We start from the raw sequence: 14,779 nt of genomic DNA, 5'->3' as shown, positions 1-14,779 counted from the left end.
TAAAGAGAACGGGTTTGAGGAGAGATACATGGAAGGAGTTAGGAATCCGTAAGGTGCCTGGGAGTTTTAATTTGTAGGCCACTGGATTAATTTGCCTGAGGATTTCGAATGGGCCGATGAGGGGAGGACCTAACTTGTAGGAGGGTATCTTGAGCCGTACATGTTTGGAGGAGAGCCAAACCTTGTCTCCCGGACGGAATTGAGGCGGATCCAGACGTCTCTTATCAGCATATCTCTTCATCCGCTCGGAGGACAGAAGAAGAGCGGACCTGGTACTCTCCCAAATGGTAGAAAACTCGCTGACAAGAGACTGCGCGGCAGGGTTGTCCACAGAGGCGGAGACGGGAAACGGAATCCGGGGGTGCTGGCCATAGACAACAAAGAACGGGGATTTGGAAGAGGACTCGCACTCGTGGTTATTGTAAGAGAACTCGGCCCAAGGGAGGAGGTCCACCCAATCAGAATGGTGGGCATTAACAAAGTGCCGGAGATAGCTGGTAAGGATCTGATTGATCCGCTCCACTTGACCATTGGACTGAGGGTGGTAAGCGGAGGAGAAGTCCAGGGTGATGTCCAGCAGTTTACATGTGGCTCTCCAGAAGCGCGAGGTAAACTGAACCCCTCGATCCGATACGATGTGGAGGGGTAGGCCATGAAGACGGAAGATATGGCGGATAAAGTCCTTAGCCAGCTCAGGTGCAGATGGAAGACCAGGCAGGGGAATGAAGTGGGCCATTTTAGAAAAGCAGTCCGCGACCACCCAAATGACAGTACACCCGGCAGAGACAGGAAGATCGGTAATGAAGTCCATAGCGATGTGTTGCCACGGGGCAACAGGTATGGGAAGCGGCAGGAGATGACCAGCTGGTAAGTGTCTGGGAACCTTGTTGCGGCCACAAGATGAACAAGCAGAGACGAAGTCTACCACATCCTTACGCAGGGTAGGCCACCAGTAATGCCGGGAAATGAGTAGGAAGGTCTTTTTTTGTCCGGCATGGCCAGCAAGTTTAGAAGAATGACCCCAGTGAAGAACCTTCTCACGGTCAGGAGGCGCCACGAACGTCTTGCCGGGTGGAAGACGAGTCAAATCCAGGGGGGCCACATTCATTACCTTGGAGGGGTCGATAATGTGCATAGGCTTCTCCTCTTGGTCGGAGGACAGGAAGGATCGGGACAAGGCATCAGCTTTGACATTCTTGTCCGCCGGGCGGAAATGAAGAATGAAATCGAAGCGGGCAAAAAACAAAGACCACCGGGCCTGACGTGGATTAAGTCTCTGGGCATTTTGGAGATATGCCAGGTTTTTGTGATCCGTGTAGATGATCACCGGGTATAGAGCCCCTTCAAGCAGGTAACGCCACTCCTCCAGTGCCAATTTAACAGCTAACAGTTCTCGGTCTCCAATGGAGTAATTGCGCTCAGAGGAGGAGAAGATTTTAGAGAAGAAGCCGCAGGTTACCATTCTCCCGGAAGAAGACTTTTGGGTGAGTACCGCTCCGGCTCCAGAGGAGGAAGCATCAACCTCCAGGTAGAACTGTTTGTTGCAGTCCGGATGGTGCAGCACAGGGGCAGAGGAGAAGGCTTGCTTCAGGGAAAGGAAGGCCTCCTCAGCTTCGGGTGGCCATACCTTGGGATTTGCTCCCTTACGGGTGAGCGCAGATATGGGCGCAGTCCGAGACGAGAAGTGAGGAATGAAGAGACGATAGTAATTAGCGAAACCCAGGAATCGCTGTATCGCCTTCAAGCCCTCCGGACGGGGCCACTTTAGAACAGCAGAGAGCTTCTCGGGATCCATTTGCAAACCTGTCTGGGAGATAACATAGCCCAGGAATGGAAGAGAGGTCTGCTCAAAAAGGCACTTCTCGTATTTAGAATAGAGGTGGTTCTGCCTGAGCCTCAGCAGGACCCGACGAACATCCCTCCGGTGTGAGGGAAGATCCGGAGAGAAGACCAAGATGTCGTCCAGGTATACCACCACGCAGGAGTAAAGAAGGTCACGGAAGATGTCGTTGACCAGTTCCTGGAAGACGGCGGGAGCATTGCAGAGACCGAAGGGCATCACACGGTACTCATAGTGTCCGTCACGGGTATTAAATGCCGTTTTCCACTCGTCTCCCTGACGGATACGGACCAGGTTATACGCTCCACGTAGATCCAGCTTGGAAAAGATCCTGGCGCCTTTAAGGCGATCAAATAACTCAGAGATGAGCGGAAGGGGGTATTTATTTTTAACCGTGATCTGATTGAGTCCTCTATAGTCAATACAGGGGCGTAGCGAGCCATCCTTTTTCTTGACAAAGAAGAATCCGGCTCCAGCCGGGGAAGTAGACTTCCGGATGAATCCCCTGGCCAGATTCTCCTCTATGTACTCAGACATGGCCCGGGTTTCGGCCGCAGACAACGGATAAATACGCCCACGGGGTGGAGTGGCGCCAGGTACCAGGTCGATCGGGCAATCATATGGCCTATGAGGTGGCAATGTCTCTGCCTCCTTCTTACCAAAGACGTCAGCATAGGTCCAGTAAGGAGCCGGAAGACCGGGTAAATTAGCTGGGGTAGGTGGAGGACGAACCGGACGAACTGGAACCAGGCAGGTCTTTTGGCAGTCCGGCCCCCACCGGAGTACTTTACCGGAATGCCAGTTCAACACGGGTTCATGTGTCTGGAGCCAAGGTAGACCTAGCAATAGGGAGTGGGAGAGTCCGGGCAACACATGGAAGGAGATTACCTCAGAGTGTAGCATTTCCACCTGCAGGGTTATGGGTTCCGTGTCGAGCAGGATGGTCACCGGAAGGAGTCTTCCATCCACTGAGGCGACCGACAAGGGTTCAGCCAGAGACTTGGTGGGAATACGGTATTTCTCAACCAGAGACTGGGAGATGAGGTTTCCAGCGGATCCAGAATCCAGGTGGGCGAGTTCAAAGTGATGGTTCTCTCCCCAGGAGATAGATACAGACAAAGTCAGGGTTGGAGAGGATTTATTTTTGTCTAGGGCGACCTCTCCGAGCGGTCCTAGACACTGGAGTTTCCCGGCCTCTCCGGGCAGGAACGAATCAGGTGCTCCTTACTGCCACAATAGAAGCAGCTCCCCTCGGCTCGGCGAGACTCTTGGCGAGATTTGACCACCTTGGTCAGGTCGATCTGCATGGGCTCGGGTGAGTGACAGAAGAGGAGACAGGTTTCTGGAAAGTAGGAGCTAGGCGGGGAAACCTTCTCTCACGGGTGGTCTCTTTGGTGCGTTCCTGAAACCGGATGTCAATCCGGGTAGCCAGCGACACCAGGTCATCCAGGGTGGTAGGAATATCCCGACCGGCGAGCTCATCTTTAATCTGACCGGAAAGACCCTCCCAGAAGACGGACACCAGGGCCTCATTATCCCAGGCAAGCTCAGAAGCGAGGGTGCGGAACCGTATGGCATATTGGCCCACGGTGAGACTCCCTTGACGGAGATGTAGCAAAGAGGAGGCAGATGAGGTCTTTCGTCCCGGTTCATCGAAGACTCTCTGGAAAGCAATGAGGAAAGACGACAGGTCGGACACCAGGGGATCCCCTCTCTCCCACAGGGGGTTAAGCCATGCCAGTGCCTCCCCAGTGAGATGGGACATGATGAATGCCACTTTGTCCCGGTTGGAGATAAACTGGTGAGTCAAGAGTTCAAAGTGCAGGGTGCACTGGTTTATGAAGCCCCGAGCTTGAGCGGGGTCGCCTCCGAAGCGAGGAGGTGCAGACAGCCGGGGTCCGGGACAGGATGCCATGGTATTGGTGGGCAGCGGCGCTGCCGGGTTGCGAGTCATGACACTAGCGGTGGTTGCTGGTGGAGCAGTCAGAGTGTCCAGGCGAGAGTTGACATTCCGCAGGTGACTCAGGATGGACTCCTGCTGGGACCTCTGACGGGACAGTTCATGACATAGGTCCGAGAGCGAGGGAGCTTGGGTGCCACCGGGTTCCATGGCCCGAGCAAACTGTAACGGGTCTGGGAGGTGGAACCTCTGAGCTGCAATACAAGGGGGAAGTCCTTGTAAGGAAGCGGGTGACTCCCAGGGAGGGCAAGCAGGTAGTCACAGCAAGTGACGGGGACAGTCTCTGGGTAAGCGGGCAAGTGGTCACGGCAGGTGACAGGGAGTCTCTGGGAAGACAGGCAGGTGGTCACGGCAAGTGACCGGGGCAATCTCTGGGTAGATAGGCAGGTGGTCACGGCAAGTGACGGGGGCAGTCTCTGGGTAGACAGGCAGTTGGTCACGGCAAGTGACCGGGGCAGTCTCTGGATAGATGGGCAGGTGGTTACGGCAAGTGACCGGGGCAGTCTCTGGGTAGATAGGCAGGTGGTCACAGCAAGTGACCGGGACAGTCTCTGGGTAGACAGGCGAGGCGGGTACCTGACAGGTAGCTGGCAGGCACTCCCAGGTGAGCAGGCTGACGGAGACAGTAGGTAACAGGCAGGTAACTGGTGGACGCTCCCAGGTGAGCAGTCTGACAGACGAGGCAGGAGACAGGCAGGTGACTGGTGGACGCTCCCAGGTGAGCAGTCAGCAGACAAGGCAGGTAACAGGCAAGTAACTGGTGTACGCTCCCAGGTGAGCGGTCTGACTGACGAGGCAGGTAACAGGCAGGTAACTGAAGGACGCTCCCAGGTGAGCGGACTGGCAGACAAGGCAGGTAAGTAGGAGACGCTCCCAGGTGAGCGGTCTGACGGACAAGGCAGGTAAGTAGGAGACGCTCCCAGGTGAGCGGTCTGACGGACAAGGCAGGTAAGTAACAGGCTGGCAGGCAGGACGAGAAGTCAGGCTAGCAGCGGAACCTGAGGGCTGAAGCACAGGTGAGACACAGTGCAAACAACATTGCTCGGGTACCTCCATTTTGGAGGAGGTGCCTTATAAATGGGAGGTCCTCCGGCAATTGGCCGAGGACTCCTTAGGACGGCGCGCGCGGTCCCTTTAAGAGCGGGGGAGCGCGCGCGCCCTAAGCACACTGCCGGGGAAGGAGCGCGTGCCGGAAGCAGCAGGGAGAGAAGAGCTGGAGGGCGCCGCTCCAGGAGTGGGGAGGTGAGAGGGACAGCGTCTCTGCCTAGTACGAAGCAGAGACGCCGATGCTACAGATATGTTTTTTGGGGTTGCCAGGTGGGACCCTTTGGTCAACTGGAACCCATGGTACACTCGGAGAAAGCCAGGTTGGTACCATCCAGTCACCTGGTTCCATGGATATGTTCGGAGAAGCCAGGGTAGGATCCTCGGATTTCCTGGCCACTTACTTGAATGGACTATCAGCTTCCTAAGCTTGCAGCTACTTCCTTTCTGTGGGTGTCCAACCAAAGCGGGGTGCGGGGTTGAGGTAGTTGGTCCTGGAAGGGTAAGCGCAGGGGCCAGACTGTGTAATTTTGCACCATCTTGGGTCATTGCTAGGACTGCTCTATATGTTTATTGTTTTTGGTTAAATAAAGTATTGCCATATTGCTTGACTCTATGATGTCTGAGTAGTATTATGTCCATGGAAGACCCCGTGTCTTCACATTTGGTGGCAGCGGTGGGATACTACTCAGCCCGGCCGATCCGGGGGAGCTGCAGGGGACTAGTGGTTGTAGACACCGTTCAAAGGTTCCACAACCAGGGAGGAATATAGACAGACCCAGGAGACCATAGGTGAGGCATACATAGCAGGTTTCAGATGCTACCATGTCCAACCCCAGAAGCTACGCCTTGGGAAGAGTACCAGAGTGGATGCATAGTCGCAACAAGAAATGGCAACTACAGGAACTGTGCCAGCTTCAACGGATTGAATACCAGGCCACCAACACTATATTGGATTTAACACAGGAACCACAGGGTGTGGAGGACGACATGTGTGGATGCAATGGATATGAGTCGGTTCTCATCAATTACATGTGGAGTTTATTTGCAAGGAAGACATTAGTGTCTGCGCGTAAAGAAATGCTGATGAACTGTCCCCAATCAGTGTAGAAGGATTATTAGAATTCTATCACGTCTGTTTAATTAAGATGGGGGAGCAATATGCACATTTTCAAACACATACAGGTTTTCTTCTGTGAAAACACAAACTAATCTCCCATGCCGGCGCCATTCCAGCATTGTCGGCACTTGCATTCCCTGGGCTCATGTGAGCCCTATGCCCAATCAGCACTGGCGTCACTGTCTCCACAGTTGGACAAATTGAACATCAAGAGGAAGTCAGAGAGCAGCCGCACTCCTGGCTTCCTGTTGATGTTCAATAAGTCTGAAAAAGGGGACAGTGAATCCGGCGCTGATTGGGCGCAGGGCTCCAGTGATGTAACAACCTAACATAAGCCCCGAAAATGCGAGTGATGACAACGCAGGAACAGCGCCGGAACGGTGAGTATGAGTGCTATTTTAGCCAGGCCAAACATGAGGAATGACAAGGGGTTGCTTTAGTAGTGGACAACCCCTTTAAGGAGATATAATTTTCGGTTAAAAATATCCAACATTTTGAATATGAAAAAGGCTTCCCCCCGGTGTGACTTCTCTGATTTTTATTAAGAGTTGATTTCCAACATATTCAACATTAAGAACATGATAAAGGCTTCTCCCCTGTGTGATTTCTTTGGTGACTAAGAAGAGATGATTTCTGTACAAAACATTTGCCACACTTTTGACAGGAAAAAGGCTTCTCCCCTGTGTGGGTTCTCTGGTGTCTATCAAGATGCTCTTTCTGGTTATAGCATTTCCCACATTCTGGACATGAAAAAGGCTTCTCCCCTCTGTGAGTTCTCTGGTGGCTATCAAGATGCCCTTTCCGGTTAAAGCATTTCCCACATTCTGAACATGAAAAAGGCTTCTCCCCTATGTGGCTTCTCTGATGTTTATTAAAATTTGATTTCTCAACAAAACATTTCCCACATTCTGAACATGAAAAAGGCTTATCCCCTATGTGGGTTCTCTGGTGGCTTTCAAGATGCGCTTTCCTGTTAAAGCATTTCCCACATTCTGAACATGAAAAAGGCTTCTCCCCTTTGTGGGTTCTCTGATGTTTATTAAGATTTGATTTCTCTACAAAACATTTCCCACATTCTAAACATGAAAAAGGCTTCTCCCCTGTGTGAATTCTTTGGTGACTAAGAAGAGATGATTTCTTCACAAAACATTTCCCACATTCTGAACAGGAAAAAGGCATCACCCCTGTGTGAGTTCTCTGGTGACTAACAAAATCTGATTTCTGGTTAAAACATTTCTCACATTCTGAACATGAAAAAGGCATCACCCCTGTGTGGGTTGTCTTGTGGATATCTAGACTCGCTTTCCGGTTAAAACATTTCCCACATTTTGAACATGAAAAAGGCTTCTCCCCTGTGTGAATTCTGAGGTGGCTAGTAAGATTTGCTTTCCGGTTAAAACTTTTCCCACATTCTGAACATGAAAAAGGCTTCTCTCCTGTGTGGGTTCTTTGGTGCTTAACAAAATCTGATTTCTGGTTAATACATTTCCCACATTCCGAACATGAAAAAAGCTTCTCCCCTGTGTGAATTCTTTGGTGCCTAACAAGATCTGATTTCCGGTTAAAACATTTCCCACATTCTGAACATGAAAATGGCTTCTCCTGTGTGTGAGTTCTCTCATGACAAACAAGATATGATTTATGGTTAAAACATTTCCCACACTTGGAACAAGAAAATCTAGTCTCTGCTGTGTGAATTTTTTGATGTTTAAGAAGAGACTTTTTGAGGGGAAAACTATTTCCAGGTTTTGAATGTGAAGATGGCTTTTTTGCTTTAGGAGCAGTTCGTTTTTTAATGCTTATTTTGTGACTCTTTTTTTCCTTAGTAGTCGGTAATGAATCAGAGGACAGGACCTGTTTCAAAGGATCAGATGACAGATCTTTGCTGTGAAGGGATGATGGTATATCTGGAGTAATGGTATTTACTTCAATTGTATACTGTGTAATCTCAAGATCATTTGATTTAAAAATTGAAGATGTCAGCTGTCCCTCTGATCTCCTGATACAGTCATCTGCTAAGAATAAAAAAAATATTATTTTTTAATATAATATCCTTGAATTTTACATTCCATTTCATACCAATGTTATGTAAGTGATAATAATACCAATAAAAACTTCAATTCATTTCACAAAAAACAAGTCTCCACTCAGGTCCATCATCTATCAGTGGAAAAACAGATGTTTTCATATTATTAGTGGCTCAAAGGCTCTTGAAAAACAACATGGCTTCCATAAACCAATCCAGCAATATCCACTCTCCCAAAGTCAAATCTCCCCTCAGCTTCTGAGCCTTGCAGTGCACCCAAACCACATTTAGCCTCCATGTATTTGGCATTACTATAGTGAGAAGAACCCACTTAATTTACGGTGTGTGTCTCCTGGAGCACAATCTGGGCACTATGTGTTGGGTAATAAATTAATATACGAGGGTCAGTCATTAAGTAATGCCTCTTATTTTTTTTCTCCTTAAATAAGGTAGTTATGTTAAATATTCGAATTTGGCACAGTTCCTCAAACCTTCTTCTCCAATCCACAGCAATTGCAACTTCCTGCACCAACAGGTGGCAGGACTGTATCTGCTTGCAAAATGGCTGACATCGATGTTCGTATTAGACAACGTTCTGTGATTGAATTCTTGCATGCAGAAGGTGAAACGCTCATTCAAATTCATGAGAGACTGAAAAATGTGTACGGTGATGCAACAGTGGATGTCAGTACTGTTAGACGATGGGTTTGTCGCTGTAACACAGCTGAAGGGCCATCACCGTTGACTGACAAAATGCGGAGTGGCAGGCCAGTAACTGCAGTGACTCCAAGCAACATTCAGCGAGTCGATGACATCATTCGTGGTGACCTTCCATCTGTTCGGGCTGCTAAAAGAAGCTCATCGTGGGATTCACTTTGAGTTTGAGGAGGCCGTGAAAAAGTCCGTGCGTCAATGGCTTAGGAAGCAAGACCATGCTTTTTACCATGCTGGAATACATGCCCTTGTTAAACAAAGACTGTGGAAATGGATGGAGTTTATATTGAAAAGTGACAAATTAATCGTTAATGTTGTGGTTTTCAACCTATCTAATTGCATTTGAATTTCTTGCCAATTAAAAGGAGAAAAAATAGGAGGCATTACTTATTGACTGACCCTCGTATTTGCAATTTTCACTCACCAAAATCCACTGCGTGCTAATTTCCAGGAAATTGGCTGTGGAGTCAAAATAGTCACTACTCCTATAGATTAATTCACTGAGGGTTATAATTTCCAAAATGGAGTCACTTTATGGGGATTTCTACAGCCCTGGTTTTCTGACATTGTGACATATAAGGGCTTCTGCAAATGGTGGGTCCCATCTCCTCTGGGATCTGCTCCTGTGACGTCTGTTTCTATCATCAGGCAATGACTTATTCATCCTGCAGGGGGCGCTGGTAATGGAGGCGGCGTAAGAACCAGAAGCTCTGGGCGGCACAGGCTCTGTCCAGCCACTATGATTTGGGTGCCTGGGACCTGTAGTACCATCCTGTCTGGCAGTATGGGTGTGTGTGCTGTCCAGCTGGAGTAATCTGCTCCCTGCTTCAGCCATTTGGAAAGCACCACACCCTACTAAAGCTGGAAGCATATTGCCGGAAGCTGCCAGATACAGCCTTGTCCTCCTCTGGTTCAGTCCTCTGTGCTCAGCTCCCGGCTTGTGTATTTGTTTCCTCTTGTGACCTCGGCCTGTTTACTGACTACTCTTGTGTCTTCTGATTTTGTATTTTCTCTGCCCTCCTGGTTCTGACCCGGCTACCTGACTATTCTTCTTTCCATCTCACTCCACAGAATAGCAGGTAACACCGAGGCGCAAGCCTAGGGGTCTCTGTGTAACTCCAGATCCATGTAGAGGGGTTAAATAAGTGATGAGCAAGACAATCCCTGGGATCTGGAAAACGGAGTAGATAGCTCCGGAGTAGATGGTAGCCATCTTTTCAGCTGCCATGTGACCATGAACAGTGCTCCCAATACATTGTGTCTGTAAACTATTCCAGCAAGATCTGCATTCAAATAGCTAAATGGCGCTCCTTCCCTTCTTAACCTGCCATGTGCCCAGACAGTAGTGTACAACCGTATATAGGGGATTGTCGGATTCAAGAGAAGTTTGAAAATAATTTGTAAGGTCCATTTGTTTCCTATTATCCTTTGTGAAGAATTCCAAAGTTATCACCACATAAAGTGACACACGATTTGAAAAATGGGCCCTGATTAGGAACACAAATCTGGCTGCAGGAAGGGGTTAAATCAGTATTTTGGGCACTAACTACTGTAGTAAAAAACTGTGACTATAGACAATAACACATCTACTGAAATGATCAAACTCAACAGTCTCCATCAGAAAAATGAGTAACTAGGGGAGAATGCTATGCTCTAGCGGCAAAATGGTGATCACACGATTGTGATATGACCGGACTACACGACCAATAAAGCAGCCACAGCCGGTGACTGGGAAGAATCTGTGACTTCTCTGCATTTAGTGGTTACTACTCACCTGGGTAGTCATATGTAGGAATCTCCTCTGTACACTGATCTTCACCCCTCACATATGTCTCTGTAGTATTAATATGGGTCAGATCTTCACCCTGAAACAAATATTGTAAAAGTCACAGACAGAAGGAGAAGTCCCATCTATGATCAGCTCTAATCCAGCCATCTCCACCGTTCTCATTACACAAGTATAAAACATATAATACTGGTGGATAAAACAAGACTGAACACAAGACCTTCACAGCCGTCTACACATCATAGGGGAGATCTCATGACACCTTCTCTCCATCTACCTGATGATCCTGAGGAACATTGGGATCTTCTTGTTTACAGTCCTGTGGAAGAAGAGGACGGGGACATCTCTCTGGTGTTGTCCTCTTACTGGATAGATCTGGAGGAAACACATACAGGGACTGAATTCATTCTTTACATACAGATAATTATAGGTTGTGTGTATTTAGTCCTGTCTATTACCTGGTGATGTGAGGGGCTGGGGAACCTCCATCATGATGTCCTTGTACAGATCTTTGTGTCCTTCTAAATACACCCACTCCTCCATGGAGAAATAGACGGAAACATCCTGACACCTTATAGGAACCTGACACATACAATGATACCGTCATTCCCCCGATCCCTTCATAGCGTTACTGTATAATGTCCCAGCATTCCCAGCAGTGTCACCTCTCCAGTCAGCAGCTCAATCATCTTGTAGGTGAGTTCTAGGATCTTCTGGTCATTAATGTCCTCATGTATCAGAGGGTGAGGTGGAGGCCCAGTGATTAGGCTCAGGGGTCTTCCCCATCCCTCAGACACCGGGTCCTGACAGCGCTCACTAGAGGTCTTCACTACTGTGTAATCCTGGTTATAGAGAGACACATTAATAAATCTCACTACAGACATTTCCAGAGTCCTCACCTCTCCAGTTCTGTCCATCTGTTATTTCCATAGATAAGAATGATGTAATGTGACGTCATCAGAATCTCTCACCTCTCCAGTAACCCGGAAGAGGATCTCTAGGGTGAGGTGTAATATCCTCTCCGCCATCTTGTCTCTGTCCATACCCATCCTTGATGGGTAAATCAGGAAAATTCTCTTATATAGAAGATCTTCATTGAGAGGATTCAATATTGTAGAGACCTGAATGAGAAGAAGATGAGCCGATGGAACATCATAAAAATCCTGTGTAATAATACAATTACTGGATATAATAAGGGAAACATATGAGGAGATTTATTATTTTACAGTATTTCATTTTTTCTTTACATCTAGTAATAAAACCTTTATATTTTAGGCCACAGACAACAAGCAGTTTCTTCCTCGGAGTCTGCAGCTGAACATGTTTCTCATAGACTCATCTTCCATAAAGCTAATTCTCGTCTCATTTACCGACACTGGAATCGGCATTAGCAATACTGCAGGAGATATTTATTACACGTGACATGGAAATAACTACTTCATAATAAGGAAAACATCTTCTACTACGGCTCTAAAACATAGTTAGCCACAGTCCGTCACTGACTACATCTCCACCGGCCGTCTATATGAATGTTTCCCGTCTTCCCCGGACTGTAATCTTCTATCACGTTAGATCTCATGTCTGATTCACACACAGAAGTTTGAGGCATTTATAAAGCTGTTTTGTTTGCACAAACACCGAGGGCAGAAATGATTTGATAACAAAGTCTCCATGTACAGTGTATTATGGGGTTTATTTCTAGCATTAGGCTTTCCTATATTACAAGAAAAACACCAGAAAAAAGTAGATATTATTGGCACCAACAATTCTTGTAAAAAGAAAAAAACATGCAAATACCAAAGAACATATTTTGTTATTTTTTAACACGTTAAACATTTGTTGTAAAAAAAATTAACTCTTTTGGGCACCAGAACATAGATGTTCACCGCAGGGATGGCACAGGTGCGGCTGTAATAAAAACCCTGGTAGTTTAACCACTTGCTGCTGTCAAAAGCAAACATGGCATCTAATAAGGTTTGACACAGATGGGCTAAATGCCCCTCCTCCCCCAAGTACTCGATTATATGGAGCTACTTAGTTACTACAATACTTAAATGCCTAATAATGGTGTCTGGGCCTGCAATGTATGAAAGTCTACTATGCCGGGCCAGAGACAGCTTCCAATAAGTTACCTTTTATCGCCCCCTATTCACATTAGACTAAAGTTGCATGAAAGCACTGATTTTTGGGAGGTTTGGTGGACTATATAATTTATTTGGGGCCTTCTGACCTATGATGTCAGGGCAGAGAAGGATTTGGCATCGTGAATTTCAGAGACTAATCCGTTTGCTCTTCCTGTAGAGGAGTCTGGAGCCGACTCTCTTATACCAACCATAGCTTGAACATTTGTGTGTATAGGGGAGTTAGGAGAGATAGCCATCTGCCAAATGACCATTCAGCCAACACTTAACTCATGTGTATGGGGTAATTAGTATTACACTGACAGGCAGTGATGATACACAGCACTACAGTAGTACAGTGCAGCACCAGAGCAATCAGAGGCTTGTATGTTGTATGATCGCACTAATCAGAATTGTTTAAAAAAGTTTAGTAAAAGGTTAAAAGTGAAAAAACAATATAAAAGATTTAGCAACAAAAAATATCCATCACTATACGGAAAACAGAGTCACTGCACAATGTTAGTTAACCGCTTCCCGACCACCCGTGCAGCACGGACGTTTAAAAACGGTGGGTGGTCCCGCAGCGCTCAGGACCCCCAGGGTCCTGCAAGCGCTGCAGGAGCGGTGCAGAGCGATAGCTCTGACAGGGAACATCATCGGGACCTGATTGGATCAGGTCCCAGTGATGTTAACCCTTTGCTGTCTTCTATATGCCACAATCTATAGTGATCGAGACATATAGAAGACAGCAGGAGGAGAGGGGGTGGTATACTTACCTCTCCGAAGACCCCTGATACCTTCCAGGACCTTGGGTTGCTATGGCAGCTGGAGGTCACATGACCGCCTCCAGCTCTGCCATATATGGTGTCCTGCCTGGCTCAGCCTGCTTCTGAAGCCAGGCAGGAGACTCTGACTGTGAATCAGTCAGTGAAGATCTCATGTAATGTAATATATGTCTATTACATTACATGAGATCAGTGATCAGAAAAATAAAAATTATTGTCCCATACAGGGACTAAGTAAAAATGTAAAAAAAATAAAAAAAAATGTTTTCAAACTGTTAAAAAAAAACAAACAAAATAAATAAATAAAATATTAAACCGATAAATCCGTATGTTTATGCAAAAATAAAAAAAGTATACATATTTGGCATCGCCGCGTCCGAAACAACCCGAGCTATAAACCTGTCACACTAATTAACTCCTTCTGTGCACACCGTAATAAAAATAAATAATAAACGGAGCAAAAAACTATGCTTTTTCCTCATATCGCCAAACAAAAAGTGGAAAAAAATGCGATCAAAAAGCAAAATGGAAATAAAAATGGTACCGCTGAAAACGTCATCTTGTTCCGTAAAAAAAAAGCCGCCATACACCTCCATCAGCCGAAAAATAAAAAAGTTATAGCGCTCAGAATAAAGCAATGCAAAAAAAATATTTTTTCTATAAAATTGTTTTATTGTGTAAAAGCGCTAAAACATAAAAAAAAAATATACAGTAAGTGTAGTATCGCTGTAAACGTACTGACCCGAAGAATAACGCTGCCTGATCACTTTTACCACATGCAGGACGGCATAAAAAAAACCCTCAAAGAACAATTCCTGAATTATTGGCTTTTGTTAATTTTACCTCCCAAAAAACGGAATAGAAAGCGATCAAAAGATGTCACGTACCCAATAAAAATGTCAACTCGTCCCGCAAAAAACAAGCCGTGACATGACTCTGTCGGCCGAAATATGGAAAAATTATAGCTCTCAAAATATGGCGATGCAAAAACTAGATTTTGCAAAAAAAAAAGTGTCTCTTAGTGTGTGACAGCTGTCAGTCATAAAAACCCGATATAAATCTGGTATCTCTGTAATCGCACCGACCCGAAGAATAAAGTAATCTAATCAGTTATATTACACGAGGAACGGCGTAAAAAATAAATAAAACCAATTCTTCACCTGCTACTGATTTGTTTATTATGTCTCCCAAAGATCGCAGTAATGCTCTGCTCACATTTATCCTGTGCTCTGCGCTGAGCACTTACGCCAGAGTTTCCGTGTAAATCTCTGAAATAAGTGATTCAGACGGAACCCATGACGGAAGATTCCCTGTAATGAGGCAGATATAGGTCACTGTGAATGCCGTCTGGCCTGTGATCCCACGGTGTCATTTGTTTTAGGCG

General features: G+C 46.7%; 1 protein-coding gene across 1 annotated transcript; it reads right to left on the bottom strand.

Annotated features, from left to right (window-relative positions):
• Window positions 1-5,868: 5,868 nt before the first annotated feature.
• Window positions 5,869-13,442, bottom strand: LOC141182776 (uncharacterized). Its single transcript, XM_073660884.1, has 7 exons — window positions 13,387-13,442; window positions 11,462-11,611; window positions 11,156-11,332; window positions 10,949-11,072; window positions 10,768-10,865; window positions 10,479-10,569; window positions 5,869-7,979 (listed from the first exon to the last, which is right to left on the bottom strand). The coding sequence occupies exons 2-7, from the start codon at window positions 11,537-11,539 to the stop codon at window positions 6,535-6,537; spliced, it is 2,013 nt and encodes a 670-aa protein (XP_073516985.1). The 5' UTR covers window positions 11,540-11,611; window positions 13,387-13,442; the 3' UTR covers window positions 5,869-6,534.
• Window positions 13,443-14,779: the final 1,337 nt, after the last annotated feature.

The sequence above is a fragment of the Phyllobates terribilis genome, unplaced genomic scaffold (assembly GCF_046119375.1).
Source record: "Phyllobates terribilis strain yellow unplaced genomic scaffold, ASM4611937v1 Scaffold_36__1_contigs__length_13169755, whole genome shotgun sequence".
NCBI classification, from domain to species: Eukaryota; Metazoa; Chordata; class Amphibia; order Anura; family Dendrobatidae; genus Phyllobates; species Phyllobates terribilis.
The sequence above is the reverse complement of the archived record's forward strand: the minus strand, read 5'-3'. Positions and strand labels throughout refer to the sequence as shown.